At 32.9% G+C, this 21,646-nt stretch overlaps 1 protein-coding gene across 1 annotated transcript; it reads left to right on the top strand.

Annotated features, from left to right (window-relative positions):
• The first annotated feature begins 11,124 nt into the window (after positions 1-11,124).
• LOC7459227 (glutamine--fructose-6-phosphate aminotransferase [isomerizing] 1) lies at positions 11,125-21,142 on the top strand. Its single transcript, XM_024591500.2, has 12 exons — positions 11,125-11,635; positions 11,989-12,161; positions 14,225-14,336; positions 15,027-15,172; positions 16,177-16,341; positions 18,487-18,847; positions 18,946-19,196; positions 19,276-19,390; positions 19,489-19,744; positions 19,829-19,997; positions 20,531-20,616; positions 20,879-21,142. Exons 1-11 carry the CDS (start codon positions 11,440-11,442, stop codon positions 20,612-20,614), a joined length of 2,028 nt encoding a protein of 675 aa, XP_024447268.1. The 5' UTR covers positions 11,125-11,439; the 3' UTR covers positions 20,615-20,616; positions 20,879-21,142.
• Positions 21,143-21,646: the final 504 nt, after the last annotated feature.

Here is a 21,646-nt window from a genome sequence, read left to right as displayed (position 1 = left end):
ACAACAAGTTTGTAAAATTCCAAAGGATTTTGACTTATATTTTGAAAATATTAAAAAATTATTTCTGCCAATAAGAATATATTATTCACTTCTAATATAAGGATAAAAAAACCTAAAGGGGGCTACTATCCAAAATATTATTACGGATAATAATTTATTATTACTCATTTTAAAACAATGATATAAAACTTATATGAGGTTAATATCCAAAATATTATTTGAAGAATACAACTCATTCACTTATGATATAAGGATAAAAAAACATTGTAAGGAATTTTACCTGAAATATTATTTGGAATGACACAATAGCAAAAAATTCCAAATTCACCCTGAAAAAAGCCTCAATGATAATTGAAAACATTTAACCATTATAGACCAAATCCTTGACCTAGAAAACCAGAGTTTGTTTATCATAGCAAACCCGTCATAATAAGAATAGAAACATCATCAGACCATAGCAAACACAGAGAAAAAACTAGATGACGACTCTCTTTTTCTAATAAAAAGACCATTAGTCCCTTGCTTAGAATCTTTAAGAGACCAGTTATGGTTCTTAGTAACCATAATACCAGGTGACGACTCTCTTTTTCTAATAAAAGACCATTCCAGGACATCGCTTAGAAAGTGTCGCCGCACCCCCGCGAGGAGGGCACAACAATTTGTATAGTAAAACTATGGTTATACCCTTTAGAGATAATAACCATTAACTTCTATATGAGGCTTTTTATATTTTTAATTTTTTTGAACAATGAAGTTATGGTATTACCTTTAAAAAAAAAAAAATTATATGCATGGTTGCAAGGGTTTTTTTTCTTACTTATAGTTTTTTTTTTAATTTTTGGTTGATCAAGGGGCTATTTAGTCATTTTAAAAGATTAAATCTTATTAAAAATAGTTGCAGCACGCATCAACATGTGACAGTTCCCGTGCTATGTAGTAGGCGTGGGCAAGGCCGTCAACTTACTAGATTTCACTAGCCAAGACGGTGTTAGGAGTGATGTATCATCTTTTTTCCGGCGGGGTGGCACGTGTTTATGGGGAGGCACGGTTGGCCTCAAACAAGCTTTTTTCTCTCTCCTCGTATCTTTTTTCTCTCCTAACCTAGAAATTCACGTAAGCCCATCCAAAAAACAATCGTGTCCTCCGGATTGTATTTCTATCAATTTTGTCTATCATTCTTTTGATTACTATCTAGTTTGCTTTTGATGTTTTTTTAAGTTTAGATTTTGTTTTCAATTTCATCATTGAGAATTTTATTTAATTTTTGTATCTAATTTGATCCTCATTCTTTTGATTGCTATTTTTTTTGTGTTTTATCATTTCCTTGATTTATTAGTTTTTCAATTTCATCCTCGATCATTTTATTGCATTTATTTTTTTATCCAATTTTGGTCCTCTTTCTATTGATTACTATTTTTTTATCTTTATTTTTCAATTTCCCTTTAATTTCTTATTTTATTTAGTTTTTTAAATCTAATTTGGGTTCTCATTTTTTTTATTTTCTTGTCGTTTTATTAATTTATTTTGTTTTTCAATTTAGTATCTAATTATTTTCTTTGATATAGTTTTTATACGAGATTTGATCTATATTATTTATGTGTTTAGATTGTTTTGTAATTGGAAATTTTACTTTGTTATTTTTACATATTTGCCTTTCTACATGGTAATCCCAATCTCATGACTTGTGTCCAATTTAAGTTCTTTTTTTCCCTTTTATTATAAATTAATTTTTTTCTTTCAAATTCACCATTTGACATTTTGGTTATTGGGCCATGAACTTTGACATTTGTTTCACTTTCCTTTTTATTGAGTTATTCTAATCTCTTATCTCGAGTGATATGTTAGTTAAGTGAACTCAGATTGACTCAAGTTTTTTCCTGGATTTTTTTTTATATAAATAATTTGTTTTTGCCATTTTATCATTTGGCATTACATTTTTGACACTTGAGCTCTATGCTTTTTTTTTGTTTTTCTCTATCTCAAGTGCGGATTAATCAAGTTAACCTTGTTATATTGGTTTTTTTAGCATTTTTTTTATTTAGCTTCGATCTTTTTTGGCAGGTTCTTCTTTTGAAAGTCTAAATATTTTTATCTCAATCTTATATCACTGGTGGTGGGTTAGTTGAGTTAAACTAAGTTAACTCAATTTGTTTTCTTGACCTTTTTTTAAATGATTTTTTTTCACTTTCATCAATTGGCATTATTAGATTACTGGTCATAGACCTTTGTTATTTTTGTTTTGTTTTTCTTTCTATGAGGTTATTCTAAGTGCGAGTTTTTCAAGTTAACCTAGGTTAGTTTGTTTTTTTTTTTCAAATTGTTTTTATTGAACTTTGTTCTTTTTTGCTAGGTTTTCTTTTAAAAATCTATTTTTTTTTCTCAATCTCATATCTTAGGTGGTTGGTTGGTCAAATTAACTCGAGTTGACCCGAGTTTTTTTCTTTGACACTATTTTTAAAAAATGATTTTATTTCATCATTTAATATTAGACTATAGGACCTTAAGTTTTGTGATTTTTTTTCTTTTTGTATGCGGGTTTATCTCGATCTCATATTTTGGATCATGTGTTAGTTAAATTAACTCGGATTGGCTCAGGTTATCATTGCCTTGACATTTTTTTATGTTAGGAAAATCTTGACTCGGCCCCCGGTGTAATGCGAGCCACCTATCTAGTTATGAGACTAAAATGTAAAAAATGAATTTTGGGAAAGAAATATAAAATGCTAAAACAACAAGGACTAACTGCCATATAAATCAAAACTTTAGGGATTAAATGAGAGTTTTTTGTACAAAAAAAAGAAAATAGGGTTGTTTTAGTTTTTTTATTTAATGTAGTCCTTGTTCTTTTAAATTTTTTATGTACAATCTAAAATTTTATTTTGCAGAATCGAGGTTTAATTTATTGTTTGAACATTCCTTGACACTTGAAATGTGTGAGAGCATGTAAAGTGAAAGAAATCTCAACAAATAAAATCATGCTAATATAACTTAGAATGATGAGCTTGCAATGAAATAAATTTTGATGAAAATTTAAGAAAAATATTGATTGTTCTAATCCATAATAAAATATGATAGAGTGAACAATGCAGAGCACTATTCCTTTTTCCAGTGTTTTTAGTTTTATTGTGTGTTGTGTAATGTGTAATTTCTTGTGTCGTTGCTTATTTTAGGTGAAAAATAAAATCTTCTCATGAGCTTTATCATGAAATTAGTTTTGTTTTTTTGTAAATATATTTTACATGAAAACCAATCTTATGCCCTTAGTATATAATTAATTATCCATATATAATTAATTATTTCATAAGTTAATTATATTATTATAATCTTTGTTTTTATGTTGTCGTAATCATTATATTTTTATTTTTAATATTTCTACTAGGCTTGAAAATAAGGATGCATTTAGTATGATTTAGAAAAATTTGGAAGGGAAGTGTTAAAAGGAATAAGAACTAAGGGTGAAATATTAATGATGTTGTTGCTATCCTTTTTTTAAAAAAAACCAAAAAATAGTGACAAAGAAAAATAAAAAATATCTATAAGGGAATATACATGAAAATGGCCTAAAAAGAACCGCCTAAGTTTGTTAGTGAAAGGCCAAAATGCAAAGTAAAAGTTCATAGACCAAAATGTTTGAGATTTGGCAAAATTAGCAATCTAAATTTTGATTAACAAAGGGGCAATAATAAAAATGCTTTATTTTGGTGTTTAAGGACTCAATTGAAATTTAAAAGGTCATATTAAATTTATTGAAGACTTAATCGCAAGGGAAATAAGCTTTTAGAGTTAATTTTGGATGTTAAGTGAAACAAATTGAAGTTTGGGGACTGAAATTGGACTTTGAAAAGTTTAATTAGTTAAATCAGGGGCTTAATTATATAAAATTTCAAGTCTGGTGAGCAATTATGGACTTAATTGAATAATTCATGAACCAAAGACCAACTTGCAAAAGGTACACGACTTTAGGGACTGAAATTGATTAAATCAGGGGTCATATCAAAGAAAATTAAGAATTTGATGGTTATTTAGAGGTCTAATTGAACAAATTAGAGATTAAGAACCAACTTGTAAAATTAGAAATTTAGAGGGAATTACTAGTAAAATTAAACGAAATTAGGAAAATATGGATCAAATTGAAAATTGTCAAATCCCAAATAAAAAAAACCATAATCTACAGGGTTTAACCAAAATGATGTCGTTCAAGATACTGTGAATCTTCTTCTTTAGTTTTTGGCTAATCGAGAGGGCACTTTTAGGGGAATGAATGTGGCGTTTCTAACCACTTCGAAGGCCACAGCCACCAATATTTAACTGAGAAACACCCCTTCTACAACCCTATGTCTTTAAAATCAAACGTTTACATCCTATATTTTTCATTGATCTTCACAACATCTTATCTCTAGTCAGTCATCACTGTAGTTTCAGTTGTCATGCTGTTTGAGTGGCTATTTTCAAACGGTTGAGTGTGGAGCTATGAAAACCTCCAAATTAAGCAAGAATAGATTTGATTGAAAGGTATATACCCCGTCTACCGAGTTCAGGTGGTCTTAGACAACGTTGGTGTTAGAGTTGCTTCGACGAAGTCATAAAAGTGACCAACCTAGTCAGCCTTAACTAAGATATCCATTTGTAGAAAACCATTTAACTCTTTCATATGTTCCCACTTAAATCCCTCAAAGGGTTCCTATCAAGATCTAAAGGCTAAAAACACCTCACATTAGCCTTTAAGTTTCTTACAAAACCACTTAAACCCAAATCTATTGATTATGTGACAAAACCAACTTAGTTTTAGTTTGTTAGAACCTTAACAAACCCATCTATAAGCTCTGAATCCGCCTATAAACGGAGAGGTAATAAGGAGTAGAGAGGCAGAAAAGAAGGTATAAAAAGAGAGCAAAAGAGAGAAGAAGAAATAAACTTTGGCTAAGGTGAAAGAAATTCAATCCACAAGGGACTTTAAATCTTCAGCTTTTAAGTCTGAAGATAAAGGAAAAGGAAGGCAATATCAAAAATCGATTTAGATTTGATGATTTTTAAGCTAGGAAGGTATATAAATTCAAACCTTGAAAGTGGAGTCCATGAGGCTTGCTGGATTGATTTATTGTGTTCAATGCAAAGTTTTGAATGTTTTGACATGTTAATGATTACCTGTACACATTATACTACATGTTGTTTTGATTTGATAAATGCCAAAAGTTACAACAAAGAGGAAGGTATTTTCTATAAATGAGATGGTTCCATGTTCTAGGTATGTGGTTTAGTTTTTTGGAATGACAAAAGATGAATTTTGAAGGCCAGATTGTTCAAGCATGCCTTTTGTTTTGAGTTGGTAGTTTTTGGGATTGAAAATCAATGTATTATTCGAGTATTGTTTTTGTTTTGTTGTTGTTTTTGTCCAAATTATATTCATCATTGATAATGTGTTCTCTGGAATAGAGAAAGCATGCTTTAGAGGCTCAAAATGGTCATTCTCAGTTTGTTTTAGTTTTCTAGGTTTTCTGGGTTTTGGTTCCTATAGATTCATCCGATGAATCTTGCCTTAGGTATTAGTTTTAGAGCTTGTTTTGATTAAATTTTAGTTTATGTAAGTTTGTCTGTCATTGTTAGTAAATAATATGAGAGCTTGATGCATCAATAACATGTTTTACTGAGTTTTAATCTTAGGGTTTCAGTTTTGAACTGAAACCTATTTTGGCAAAATCGTGTTAATTTGATAACCCTTGAAGCAAACGAATCCCCAATTCTTGTTTTATGCATGATTGTGAATAAAACCATGCCCCTCATTGTTCGGGATCTGGTCTGGATTGAGACTTGTGTTAATAGAGGTGCTGATGAATGTTCTTTATTTATTTTTGTCTTTTATGTGTTTGATCTGTTTTGACCAAAAGATTTTTAGGTTTTTATGTTTATATGAAGTTTGATCTCTTTTGGTTTTGTTTGTCTAGTTTGTTTCCGAGTCAACCCGATCGGGTCAACTGTTTCTAGGTTAGCCCAGTCGAGTCATCCCGGGTGAGTAAAAAAATCAAATTAGTCTTTAGGCTTTGTTTGGATTGATTTTAATTGAATATTTAGCTTAATAATGTATTTGGCAAAACCCCTTTAGATTTTTTATAGTTTTTATTTCAAGAAGTCTACAAAATATATAAAATAAAATGTCTTTTTGCGTGATGCATATAACCAAGTCTCTCAAAAATAAAAATAAAAGTCATATATTTTTCTTAAAAAATAAAATACATGATATGTTTTATTTTATTTTTAGCATGCATTTTGGATTTAATAATCGATTTATTGAATCCATGAGAATTTAGTCAATATTCCAATAATCACTAAAATTTTAATTCATGAGGATTAATGGTTAATATTCTGGTATAAATGTTAGACCTCCAAGTGAGATTGATATTTAAATATCAGAATTTGACCAGAAAATTCTTAAAATTATTCTAAATATTCACCAATATTAATTGGAAATATTTGTTTCACCACAACACCTGAGTTGTGGAAAACACAACAGCCTTCCAAGAGAGGTGAACCCTGTCAAGGCACTAATGTGGATCCCTTCCATAATAATTTATTTGGGTACACTAGCCTATAATAAAATTCTAAACGCCCGATTTATTCACACGAATAAATTCTCATCATAAGCTATAGACAATCCACCGGTTAGGAACCTATCAAAACCTTTAAACCACATTCATACCACATAATGCAACTTATCTCAGGTAGGGTGCGATGGAGGTGTTAATACATTCCTTAGCCATAAACAATCCCTTACCCTTAAAATCTCTGATAAAACTAGTACACCCAGGTTTTCTAGCGACCTTGAATCAAACAATTAGATGATGACTCCTATGACCTCCCGACGCTGCGTGTCCACATGCGACAGATGTAAGAAATCTTAAAAATAAATAAGTCTTGAGAATGTTTTTAGAATGGTCATCAAAATAAATAAAATCAATTTTAAATTGAATAATATTACAAAAAAAGTTCAATAATATACATTTGTGGTTCAAACTATAAACAAAAAAGAGAGAAAATGCTAAACTAAAAAAAATGATGGAAGAGAAAAAAAACATGAATTCTCACATTTTAAAATTTATTTACCTCTTTCTCCCAAACTTAACAACTAAACTCTTTTTTAGATAAATTTTATAATATTCAAGTTGTAACTACCAACACTTGTAATATTAAGAGCGTGTTTGGCAGTGTGGTTGCGGGTGCTTTTCAAATAACTTTTCGTGCCAAAATGCATGCCAATGATGTTTTTTCATTTTTTAAAAATCATTTTTGACATCAGCACATCAAAACGATCCAAAACATACAAATCATATTAAATTTTAGTAAAAAAAAAAAATTTCAAATTTTTTGGAACGCAGCCGCAGCCGCGTTCCCAAACGAGCCTTAAGATAGAGATAAACACAAGAAGTAAATAAAAACATGAGAGAGGAATTCTTATCACTTTGTTGTAGAATGAGATGTTATTTTCTCTTTCCTTCTTGTATTTATCTTTCTCCTAATACTATAAATATTTGTTACGAATTAGATTTACTTATTGGACATGTAACAAGGTGATATCTAGGGGTGATCATTTTCGGTTCGATTCAGTTTTTACCTATAAAAACAACTAAACCAAAATTTTGTAAAATATAAAAAAAACCGAAACCTATTCCAACTGACTGGTTTTAGTTCAGTTCAGTTATTTTTAATTAAAAACCAAAACCCAACCGACCAGTTTCGGTTCGGTTCGGTTTCGGTTCGATTATTTTATATTAAAAACTAAAATTGTATTGTTTTTGGGCTTTTTTTTTTAACTTTCTAATGGGTTCTTTTCAGTTTGGTTCAGTTTTTTCTGGTTCGCTTCGGTTTATTTCTTAACTAAACCGTTTCGGTTCGGTTTTTTTTATTTCAGGCTTATGAAATCAAAACTGAACCAAAATGATTTTTTAAAAAAATATTCTAATCGGTTTAATTGGTTTTTTTTCATGGTTTGGTTTTTTTATTATTTTTTTTAATTTTTTCGGTTTAATTAGTTTGTTATTTTTTATATTAAGTAGCATCATTTATAAGGGTATAATTTATAAATAGTAGTGTATATGGTTTCCACAAACCTCCTTTTGATATTCCATACAACATCTTTTCTAAAATCAACTTAATGCATGTATGCTCTGTTATACCTACAGTATACTTGGTTTTGAGAGTCCTAAAATAAAATGTTTAGTTTTTTATGAACTTTCCTAGATCTTGAACAATTATGTCCAAGTCAACCAACTTTACCTCTAGATCTGTTTTGTAAAAGTGCTTATAAAAATGAGCTTCCATTTCCTTCCAATTATTACTGTATTTAGGTGGCAATGTAAATAACCAAACAACTTTAGTTCTATAAAGAGATTGGCAATACCATCATCACATTGATTAATAATTTTGGTGTTATGTTCTCTCATTGACTCATTATTCTCTATAAAGAATCTTTTAAAATCAACGATGATGATTCATTTAGGAATTAAATGGAGTTGATCAACCCATTTTAAACATGGCTAATGGTATACATGCATTATTGTATGCCCAACATCTATCTATATCTCTTATACATATTGGATTAGTTACATCATATCAAAACATCTTCTTAGTTGCTAGTCAATAATAAGTCTTTAAGGTGTATAAGTATTCATATTACCTTATTAGAATACAGTCTATAAGGCATTGTATTGCCCAAGTACAAGTTAGGTTATCAGTAAGTAATGTTGTTAGGCCATGCAATTAGACTAAAATTCTTTTATGAACTTATTGAGTATGTGACACTTCATATATGATCATGCTTCAATGCCATGGGGTTGATGTTGTGTTTGCAACATATGCATGTGATTCCTAGGATATGATTGAGAACTTTAATACACCATTTTAAAGATTAGGCACAAAAGAATAATTTGGCATGATCTTAAAGCAAGTGAACAACTAAACTGAAGCATTTAACCAAGCTAATAACAAGGGTAAAAAGAATAGACAATGATCAATCCCACCATGAAAAAGTCATTTATGTTCTTTACTAGCGGTAAAAAGATTCAAACAATATAGAGTAAGGTAGGATAGTTGTATGTGTGACTTTAATAAAACACTTGATTCATCAAACATTTGTTTTAAGAATATGTAGCAAACCAACAACTTGTGCTTAAAGGGTAAGAAAATTAAAGAAAATGACACGATACCATATAGCAAGTTAAGCTTTGAAAAATGGTGATCTATGTTTCTTACCTAAGTGATATCTTTAGAGAGATTAGGAGCACTGTTACATAAATCAAAAGTGAACTAGTTATTAGGTGATATATCAAAAACCAAATGGTATCCAGAAAAATACACTAATCTTATTTAACCTAAGTGGTCACATTATCTCGATATTCCAGGTGATCACATTGTGAGATGACCAAAGTCTCAAAGTTCTATATGGTTACCCTATTAAGATAACCAAATATGTCTCAAAGTTTCAAGTATAATCACCCTATTAATATAACTAAATCTTATTCCATTAGGAGTACATGACTAAGCCATGTCCATCAAGATCACATGATTGAGCTTTACTCAATAAGGATGGTCCAAGCCATGTCCATTAGGTTCACATAATCATGACTTGTCATATTAGGATAACTAAGTTATATGAAATCAATATAGTGCTAAACTAAACACCAAAGGTGATCACTTTGTCAAGATAATTAACATACAGTCACTGTATCAAAATGATCAGTCATTATTAATTCTAGGTGATCACCTTGTTAAGATGATCGATACGAGGTCAACATGTCAAGATGACTAGTCTTTAGTAGTCATAAGTGATCACGCTGTCAAAATGCTCAACATGTAATAATCAGATAAAAAATAAAAATTGTTACAGAGATAGTAAAAAAGTAGGCACATACGATCATCATGTCAGATGGCCATACTTTTAGCGGTAGTTAGAAGTAAGCATATCATATTTAGACGACCACCATTTAAGGTCACATATTTTCTTTACAAGTATGCTAAGCTAATATGAGCATCATTCAAAGTAACATTTTTTTTTATAAGTTTTTCTTCTTACAATGGTCATGTAAGTATTACAAAAAAAAAAAAACAGTTGTCATCAACACAAATCTTCTCATATAAAAAAATCAATCTAAAAAAAACCCCAAACAACAGACCTAGGCTACCCAAGCACGCTTAGTTAGGCTATACAACTTAGGTCTAATATGAAATAAAAATAAAAATAACAAAAATTTTAAAAAGAGAAACCCAAGAATGATTGACCTACACACCACTATACATGCATCCATACCTTAGTCTTGTCACATATGGAGAGAGAGAAGGGGGGGAACACTAGCAAAAAAATCAATCCCCTTTTCTCTTCCTTCATCCAACCTAAAACTAATGTAGTGTCATTAATCTTCTACTGTGTCTTATTATCAAACACGAGCTAACCCGTCCAAGATTGTTTGGCTATGAGCTTTTAGACACCGCTAGAGTGACGTCAATTGAATCCTCAAAGATATCCCATGCGCCACGAGCAGCTTTTAGGTGGGCTACCTAACATGCCACTCTTGCCTTTTCATCATCGATCCATGTTAGTTTTGTATTTTATGTAATCGAGTCTTTGGTTCTATCAATTTTAGTGGATGTTTATTCCTCAAACTTTTAATTTCTTTGATTTAAACTTCATTGGGTAATAAGTAATTTTTTGAATAGATGTGCATTTGTGAACATTTCTTTTTGTACAGGTAAAAAATATTATAGCACTTGATTTTGGTCTTATTTGTTTTTGCGGTTGAAAAATACTTTTGTAAAATCTGAATTTTTTAGGTGTTTTTAGATTATTTTGATGTGCTGATATAAAAAATAAATTTTAAAATAAATATTATTTTAATACATTTTTAAATAAATAAAAAATAATTACCATCACAAAAAAATATCTTTATCTCAAATGCTTGGAAGCTACTAAAAAAAAAATCTTTGGTCAACGATGATGCTACAATAGCCTACTTTTTTGCTTTGTTTTTGGTGTACACGTGAAATTCAAAATAGGCTAGCTTATTCATTCACTAAGATATGCCATTTTTGCACGTTTAATTTACTTATAATTTGCGTTGTCTCATGATTGCTTAAATTGAACCTATCTAAGTTTGATGGAGTCGAGTCTAGATCTAGTTTCTGAGACCGACACGAATCCGACGAAGAGGCTTTTATTTATAACTAATATTATCTTCTTTCTAGTCCTAATTTATGTTAATATTATTAAAAAAAACTTATTTTCCTACGGTTGGCTGATTGACTGGGCTTTGCAATGGTGATTAAGGATTTCAACAAATTGAGAGAGGAGGAAAACACCGAGATGGATCTAAACGAGGAAAACAAAGAGAAAAGTCAAAAGTCAAGTCTCTCTATATAAACTAGAACCAGGAAAACAAAAACAGAAAGGAAAGGATGTGTGGGATATTTGCGTATTTGAATTACAACGTCAATAGGGAGAGGAGATTTATTCTCCAAATTCTCTTCAACGGACTCAGGCGTCTTGAATATAGAGGATATGATTCCGCCGGGGTTTCCATTGATCACAACCAACCTCTTGTTTTCCGTCAGGAAGGAAACATCGAATCCCTTGTCAAATCTGTCTATCAAGGTAACCAATTCTCCCTCTCTCTCTCTTCTTTTGATTGATCTACGAGAAACCCCGGCATCTTTAATTCTTTTCTTGCTTGATCTAATTTGATTATGGAATGGATTTAGAAAGAGACGTGCACTTTATTTATGATTTTTGCGGAAAACCCAGTTCGGAGGTTGTACCCACCCACCCGTATTGATTCAACTGGGTCGGGTGAAGTCGAGAAAGAAGGAAGTCCTATTATGTTTTATTTCCTAAAAAGTGGGTTTAACCAGCTTGCCAACTGCATACGCATGCACATGATGGACCGCTCTACTTTACTAGCCAAAATTCTCAAAGCAACTCATTGTTTTAATCTTTTGTATTTCCAGAGGCTGATGCCATGGGTTTAGATTTGGAAGAATCCTTTTGTGTCCATGCTGGAATAGCACACACCCGCTGGGCTACTCATGGAGAGCCTGCTCCAAGGAATAGCCATCCACAAACATCTGGTGATGGAAATGAATTCCTTGTTGTTCACAATGGCGTCATAACTAATTATCAGGTTTGCTTAAGCCTTCGCTACCAGATATTGTTTCTTTCCTCACCATCACCCACAATGGTGATGTACCTCTCTAGATTATAGTGGAAATGATATCTTTGTAATGATATTGATGTAAGTTGAAGTTCCATAAACACTTATATTTCCTTTTACGTAGAGATATTTGTAGGAAGCCTCCTCGGTAAGGGTACGAGTTGTTGTTATGTGATCAGGCTGATAAAGCTGTGTCATATTTTCGGCTTGCACGTTATGTCCACTTTTCTCTGTTTCTGTTTGCTTACGTAAGAAATACATGTATAATGTTATGCATCTAGCTCTGATAAATTTGATGCCCATGTCAAAAGCTTTCATTTATACACCCTCTTAAATTGGCAGTGGTTTTGTATATTTCAGTCTAGTAATTAACTTTTGTGGTCGGTATCCTTGGTGAGAAACTATAGACTTGTTTCAGATAGTCTAGGATTTATTAGTCTCGAGTTTCATTTACTTTCTCCTAAAGCGTTATTTGCTCAAATGACCAGTCTTAGTCTTCTAGCGGTCTTTCTTCATAGTATTTGCAAATATGGTCCTATTTTTTAACTTATAATTGATGTTGAGGCTGCTTTGGGACTAGCTTGGAAGAGTGGAAACCCTTTTCTATTACTAACCCACTTTCTTTCAGATGTATATGATTGTTCTGATATGTCTGTTCCTCCCACTAGTTTCTTGTTCTTTTTGTGTTTTTCATGATAGCTTTCCTGTAAATTGTGTCAAAACATGCAGACAACGCCGATGAAGTAATGAGGAGGTCAATTGTTATTGACAAAACTGGTGGTGGTGTTGATTGAGATCATAAGGTAGCGGGTGTTCAGTCATTGTGTTAGTCTTAGCATTGCTTGTGTGCAATGGATACATTGCTGGAAACGTAGGCGAGACTGAGTGATAGTTGACTAGTTATGAACCTCACAATTGTTGGCTGATGGTGGTGGAGTGTGGTGCCAGGCAAAGAAATAACTGTAGTGTTGCTAGTGATTTTGCAGTGGTATCAATTCCCCCCCTTTACACCCTTTTATTTGGTGACTGGAATGTGAGGTTGGCTGGACAAGATGTAGTTGTATTAGTGTTAACAGTGGCACAGTTGTTAGGACTGTTGGTGGTGATGGCAATGGTGATGTGAATTAATGGAGGAAATCACAAAAGTTCCTACTTTGTGAACTCCCTCCCTCTCTCTCACCTGAAAACTGCCAATAAGTCTTTCTCAAACATTCTGTTATGTTTTTATTTTTCTTTTCATTTCCTGTTGCAAATTATCGGTAGTGCTTAATAAATGATGCTGGCAATTATATTTGAATATTTTGAGGACAGAATCGCTGTTTAGAAACTTAGCTGAGTTCTGCAGTACAAGAACAAGAAAGTTTACTTGTTTGTTTGTAATTCAGTATGTTTAGAATTTTATTATGAATTTTATTTCGTATTTTAAACTCATATTTAGTTTAAAATACCAGGTTTTCTTGGTGTCTATATAAAGACCATATACTTTGTAGGAGGGAATGATGATGATATATTAAAACTCGGAATTGAGTTTTTCTTCTTCTTTTTATTTGAACTCTCTCCTACGGGGTTTTCTTTCAAATCCTTCAGCCCTTACGATAGGGATTTACCCTCGTCTATTGGGTTTTCTTCTGTTGGGATTTAGCCTTTCTTTAGGGTTTTCTTTTTACTTGCTCTACCATTCCCTCTCTTATAGGGAATTTGGCTTCTTTTATCTTTGTTCTTACCCTGTCCTACTTCACTGAGTCAAGAGCTCAACAACTACTGGATTTGTCAGGTTGTATCTTGTAGATTGTACAAAAAAAATACCAGTGCTTCCTTATGACATTTTAGATGAAATTAGCCATTCTAATTACTGCTTTCTGGCTTTCTGTTTTGCTAGTCCATCCTTTCCTGTACTTTGAAATTTCATAGCTCATTTCATTTTTTTAACCATATAAATGTGCTACATGATTACTTGTATGCTTTGAAGTGGGCAGTATTTTTAATACCAGTAAAATTATACTGAATTCTTACTTCACTATTAAAATCTTCAGGTGTTAAAGGAAACACTTATTCGACATGGGTTCACCTTTGAATCTGAAACCGACACAGAAGTAATACCAAAGCTTGCAAAATTTGTCTTTGACAAAGCAAATGAAGGAGAAGGTAGTTTTCATTTTGTGAATATTTATCAAACAAGGCTATTACTTTGTTAATGTAATTTACTTAAAGGAAGTGAGGTACCAGAATCCTTTTCATACAAACTGCTCAGAGGATGTGAAAGTCCTATTAATATAGTTGCTATAACCTATAGTAACCTGAAACAAGATCTCTCTGTTGTAGTGGGCATAACTGTATAGAATTATGATTCTTCATAGTTGTGTGAATGGTATTGCCTGCAAGAGCATCGTAGTGATAGCTTGTAATTTCTACTAACTCAAAGGATATAATATCAAAACAGAAGAGTGTTTAATCCTTCCACTTAATACAGCATGTTGGAAACAACTATTATTTGTTGCCAACAATTTTCATGGACATGAAAATGATTTTACATTGTAGTTGGTGATGGGGCTATTCTATATTGTTTGTTGTGCTTTATTTATTCATTAAGGCCTATCATCTCCCAAGGCATTGTAGTATTGCTGCATGCCATCTGGAGTACACAACAATTAGATGAAAGTCAAACTTTCTCTGAAAGTTTTTGTAGAATTGATTTGATTGCATCTTGTTACTTATGACAGTGATTTTTAGGAAATTGATTTCATGTTTCTCTGAAAAAGCTTTGCGACATTTATAGTTCTTCAGAAGTGAAATTTAAGGTGACATTAAATTACTCAGTTCCATTTTGTGTTGCAGGTTCTCATACTGTCACATTTAGTGAAGTTGTGCTTGAAGTCATGAGGCATCTTGAAGGAGCCTATGCCCTCATTTTTAAGAGCCTACATTATCCAAATGAGTTAATTGCATGCAAACGTGGAAGTCCATTGCTCTTGGGTGTTAAAGTAAGTTTGTTGAAGAAGTATACAAGCTTCTAACAGCACTAGTTTCTCCCTAGAAATTTGAATCTATAAGTTCTTGGGTACAATTTTTTTTTTACCGGTTCTGGTTAGTACTCTGAAAAATTTGGGTTAAAGCCATGATTTTAAAAAATATGTAACTATTCCATTTGAGAATTGTTTTCTTCATTTTTCTTCCCAATATACATATTGATTGGTTGTCCATAGCCATTCTTTGGGTTGGATGATATGTGAAACATGTGCATTTGGGAGTTAGTTCATGTGCTCTTGCTTTAAGACAACTTATAGGGGCTCAATTCTGGTATCAAAATTTGTTCATGTAATGAAAAACTGAGGATGTACGTAGTCTTGAAGTTGGAATTTGACTAGCCTTTGTTTGGTAGATTTTGCATTCAGATAACTGCATTCATGGTTTTCCATTTATTTTTTATTTTTTTTATCTGACCTTTAGGATTGCTATTCTGCTTCACAAATTTGGCTCATTAGAAATACAAATGTAAAGCTGGAAAATTATGTTTGTTTATTTTGTGAAAACATAAATTTGCGTCCACTATACTATAAGGTTTCCTATATCCTGTATTGTATAAACTCAGGTAATGATGACATAAATTAGATGATATCAAGGACTGTGCTGCAAGATATATCCTGCATTGCAAGCTGTAATTAAGATTGTTTGCTTGTCTTGCTTCTCATGGTATTGAGAGTAAGAATAGCAAGTTAACACTGTTACAGATTGCTTTTTCCCCCCTTTATTCTTAATGCAGCCACTAGTCTGTTAGGAAGTGATGCCTGTGCTTTTACTTCAAAGTATTAATAAGCATGAAAAAATAACAACTTATAATTGAAAGCTTATGCTAGCTGATTAGTTGATGGTTTACTCTTCATGATGGATCAGAAAGTCTGGATTATTGGCATTACTATATCTTTTCCCATGTTTGTATCAGCTTCATGCTTCTGTTAATATTAGCTTACGGTTGGGCTTCTATCAGGAATTAAATGAAGAGTTTAACAGCGGACCAACATTTCATGATTCTAAATTCCTCTCAAATAATGACCATCCAAAAGAGCTGTTTCTGTCCAGTGATGCTCATGCTATTGTTGAGCACACAAAAAAGGTCTTGGTGATTGAGGATGGTGAAGTAGTTCATCTTAAGGTACTCCTTTGTCTTCGTTAATTTTAATTCTCTTGTTATGTTATGTTTTCCCGATATTGTATCTCTTTTTTAGGTCGATATTTTTTGCCCTTCATAATACTGATCTTAAGATATTCTTCTTTGTCTTCTTCTTCTTCTTTTGGGTTAACATATTCTTGCAGATGAATGCTTAATTGACTTTGCAAGATGAAAATCTTATAAGTTCAAGTAATTGATTATGTGCCTGACAAGAGAATTAGTACTTTCAATATCACCTCATTTCTTCGCATTTATACATAAAAAAATTGCTTTACTGTTATGTTGTCAGATTCAATAGCTCCTTTCATAATGATGTCTACTGAAGTTCCCAAGTCGTCATTGATTTTATTAGAGATATGATGGCTTATAGAGCTGTTTAACTCAAGTTAACAGTTAACTTGAGACTGTTATGGTTTTCAATACCTATATTAGATCACCTATATATTTTTGGAGCAGGTGCTTTCGATGAAGGAGTATTTGTGATGACATTAGCAATGCCATTGAATACTTTTTTCTTACCCCTTACTGTTTGTCTCCTTAACTTTCCCTTCTCTTTCTCTTTCCTCCCTGACTTTGTGGTTATTTTATTGTATTAATACACCCTTGAAACTGAGAATTAGGGATGGTAGTTGCAAATGGAAATTGTGCATGGAACCCTAGTTCAAATCCCACACCGGAAAGCTGAGTAGAGTTATTGGCCTATACAGGGAGGATTTAAGATCCATATTCTGTGGAGCTTTTTGATGATAGGCTCCATAGAAATGGGTCAAAGTGGATAAGACCTCATATTTTTTGTGCACACTCTCTGACCTTAGTTTACACAAATTTGGTCAAGTCAGACAAGGCTTTAATATTGATCATAGTCTGGGTCGGGAAGAATAGCAGAGAACAGTTATTTTTTCAAAGATGGTTTTGTTCATCGTAGTAGATGTAAATTTCAGACACTCATTGCCTTTATTATTGCCCATACTTTCATTCTTCATTTAATTATGGTCTGATAACCACTGTGTAGCAAAGGAGCCTTGTAAGAAGGACAAGATCTTTTTGATCATGTTTTATAGAGCTCATCTTTCATCCATTCAGAAGATTAGATATTGTGGCCTTATGGTTGAGTTTGTGGTATATATGGTACCTGCAATCAGGTCTCCTTTTTATTTCTCTTTTCGTGTTTGTTCCAGCACATCAAAGGATCTCGATTGGTTTTCATATGATGGGGTTTTTTCTTTATAGGACAGGGTAGTTGTTTTCCCCTCTTGTTGCTGCATGATATTCATCAACAAGGTCAACGTCTTTGAAATCTTTTATACCATGATTTATTCATCATTTATCTATTTGAAAAGAATGAAAGACAAGGCCATTTACACTTTTAGATGTAGGTCATCGAAACTTTGACCAATAACCAATTTAATTTTGTTGCTTTACCCTTTCTCTGCATTAGGCTGTCCTCTTTGAGTTGGAGTGCATTATTTTTATTCTTTCTGCTTTTAGCTCATCCACATAAAAACTTGGTGTGCATATATCAAGTGATAGATATATGAGGCCCCAGTTAAGGATATGGGAGATGAAAGAGTCAGCTTCATGCGGTTATAGCTTGTAAAAGATGCTATCAACCTTTCAACCTCTTAATCAATGCATGCCCTTCTGCTTCGTTCATCATTTAATCTGGAAAAATTTCAAAGCATTGAAACATCCAGTTGGTAAACAATTCTTTGTTCATTCACCAACACCCTTAAAACTCTGTTACTTCATTAAAGCCCTTTTTAGAACCAAGTTGATTTGAGGCAGAATGCTCCCTGTTTCCTCAAAAAATCAATTCAGCTATTATTCAAATATTCGTTTCTAGAGAAGATATGCTTTGGTGATGCTGCAAATACATAATTTACTGGAATGTACTTGGCAATAATATGCATGTCTCTTTGGAATGTAGAGTCATGACTTGATACTTTCTTCTTTAAAATTGTCTCTACTTTTTCCTTGAGATATGCAATTACTTACTGTGTAAATAATAGGTCAAAATAACCAATATATGCTGGAAAATTGACTCTTGGATTCATTACAATCTAATTAAGTAGTCCTGTTATAGTGCCAATTTCTTTTTGTAACCTGCAATGTTGATAATTATCCCAGGATGGAAATGTGTCAATCCTGAAGTTTGACAATGACAAGGGAAGACATGGAGGTTCCCTCTCTAGACCTGCATCAGTGCAACGTGCATTATCTGTTCTTGAGATGGAAGTTGAACAAATAAACAAAGGAAACTATGAACATTACATGCAGAAAGAAATCCATGAACAGCCAGAATCTCTAAAAACCACCATGAGGGGGAGGCTTATACGTGGAGGCTCCTGCAAAGCCAAGACTGTTCTTTTAGGTGGACTCAAGGATCACTTTAAAACAATTAGAAGGAGTCGACGTATTGTTTTCATTGGTTGTGGTACAAGCTATAATGCTGCTCTAGCTGCTAGACCCATCCTGGAAGAACTTTCTGGTGAGTCTTGTTTGGCACAGTAAATTTTGCAAAATCATAATTTGTTTGTACTGCTTATTTTTATCAATTTTCCTGGTTTGCTGCATGTAAAAACATAGGTGTCCCTGTCACTATGGAAATTGCAAGTGATCTGTTGGATCGTCAAGGTCCTATATACAGAGAAGATACAGCAGTCTTTGTCAGCCAGTCTGGTGAAACTGCAGATACATTAAATGCGTTGGAATATGCTTTAGAAAATGGTGCATTGTGTGTAGGCATAACAAACACTGTTGGCAGTGCAATAGCTAGGCGTACACATTGTGGTGTTCATATAAATGCAGGCGCCGAAATAGGCGTGGCAAGCACCAAGGTGATGGCTTTGAATTTATTTGTTTTTGTTCATCTCATTTACTATCAGTGCCTAACCATGTTATCACTGCTATCAACAGGCATACACAAGTCAGATAGTAGTGATGGCCATGTTAGCCCTAGCAATCGGAGGTGATGCAATTTCTAGTCAAACGAGAAGAGAGGCTATAATAGATGGTCTATTTGACTTGCCAAGTAAGTTTCTGATTTTTTTTTTCATTTTTTTTTCCATATATTGTCATAGTCTACCTTTTTGTGTCCCAAACTATATATTAAGTCTTGATTTTTTGCAGACAAGGTCAGGGAGGTCCTGAAGCTTGACCAGGAAATGAAGGATCTTGCAAAACTTTTGATTGCGGAGCAGTCTCTTCTTGTGTTTGGGAGAGGTTACAACTATGCAACGGCTTTGGAGGGTGCCTTAAAGGTTAAGGAAGTAGCACTTATGCACAGTGAAGGAATGCTTGCTGGTGAAATGAAACATGGTCCTTTGGCATTAGTTGATGAGAATCTTACTATTATTGTCATTGCTACTCGCGATTCCTGCTTCAGGTTTGTTGTTTTGTACGTATTGAATGCTTCCTCATCAAATATTTTTCATGTGTTTGATACTGACTCCTTTTAGTGGTCTGACAGCAAGCAACAGTCAGTCATTCAGCAACTTCATGCCCGCAAAGGTCGCTTAATAGTCATGTGTTCAAAAGGTGATGCTGTGTCTGCATGCCCTGGAGGATTTGGTAGAGTAATTGAAGTTCCACAGGTTGAGGATTGTCTTCAACCTGTAATTAATATAGTTCCTTTGCAGGTATTCCTACTACCGTTGGCATTTGTTCATTAATGAAAGTATACATGTGCATGCATGTTCGTGTGTTTGATTAGGAATAATCAGTCCACTTTAATTCGGAATAATCAGTAGCTAAATTCACTGACTTGTCATTTAGTAAACTGTGCAAGGGCATCTCATGTCAAGTAGTATTTATATCCTAGCCATTCAATCTGTGGCTCCAAGGGCGGGCCGTATCACCTTTGCTTCTGTCCTCGCCATTCGGGCCATGGCTTGCTTAGGTTGATTTATGTGCCAATTGCCAGATACCTTGTTTCAGCGGTGAATCTTAACTCAGAACTTCCTTTAGAAAATCAGTATCATCAAATGATGGTCATGAATGCATGTTTTTGTGATGCATGAAAGTATATATTATGCAAGAACTTAATATTTTCCTTTTTTCCTTTCATTCATAACAATCCATATGCTCTCCTTTACAAATCTGCCAGACCTTGTCTATTTGCATTAAGCATTACCAGATGCGTCAGCAACCTGACTTACCTTTCTTGGTGCAGTTACTGGCATATCATCTGACTGTTCTAAGGGGTTACAATGTTGACCAGCCACGCAATCTGGCGAAGAGCGTGACGACACAGTAAAGGTAGTGGCTGAAAACCTTCTCGATTGGTCATTGTTCTCTTGTAAAAATGTGATGCTGACAAATCAAAGATTCAACTCATCGTAAAACCCCTTTCTGGAATCTCGTGGATGGGAGATGTGTAACAAGTGAAAATTACATTTTAAAAGATAATTATCATACTAGCTAGATATTACTAAAATATAGGAGAAATGATCATTTATTAAACAAAATGTCTACGAAGGGCTGTATTGAAACTTGACAGGGCGTGTTTTCCTTTTTGTAGGAGCGTTTCAGGGACATCTCCTTCAAGTCGGGACAAAGGAGGAGAGCTCTCAACATGTTTTGAAGAGAAAAAAAAGAGAGAAAAAGCAAACAGGACGGCTTGGACATAAATCTTAGGACATGATTAAAAGAGTGGAAAGAGATTTGATTGATTTGCCTCGTCCCCTATGCTATCCAAAGGTCCATCGAACACCTTACTTAGGAAGCATGCTCTAACACACCTATTTCTTTAACATTATCTTATATTGAAATTTAATTTTAATTATATTGGAACCTTATTTTAATTAGAAAGAATTAGGTGTAAGATTCGAACTTTAAACCATTTTGAATTTTAATTTTTTTTGGGCTAAAATTTAATATGGTTTATATGTTTTGGATCGTTTTGATGTGCTGATGTTAAAAATGATTTTTAAAAAATGAAAAAACATTATTGGCATGCATTTCAGCACGAAAAGTTATTTGAAAAGCAACTGCTATTACACTGCCAAATATTTTCGAAGAGCTTGAAAAAATTACAATGAGTGGTAAGCTACTTTGATATAATTTTATATTATTTTTTAAAATACAACTTCAAAAAAATAATTCTTCAAATTTAAGCTAATGAAAATAGGGTAAATCTTGGTCAAGGTGTAGTCAACTTCACAAAAATCGGTACCTTTCTTTACTCAATGTTGTGGCCTCTTATATTTGGTACTTTGTTAATCACTCAATATCACTATGATAGGATCTACCTTCTATGATTTGAAATGAAATGGTTCATACTATAAAT

Source organism: Populus trichocarpa, chromosome 19 (genome assembly GCF_000002775.5).
Source record: "Populus trichocarpa isolate Nisqually-1 chromosome 19, P.trichocarpa_v4.1, whole genome shotgun sequence".
Classification (NCBI taxonomy): Eukaryota; Viridiplantae; Streptophyta; class Magnoliopsida; order Malpighiales; family Salicaceae; genus Populus; species Populus trichocarpa.
Note: the sequence above shows the minus strand (reverse complement) of the source record. Positions and strands in the feature narration are given on the sequence as shown.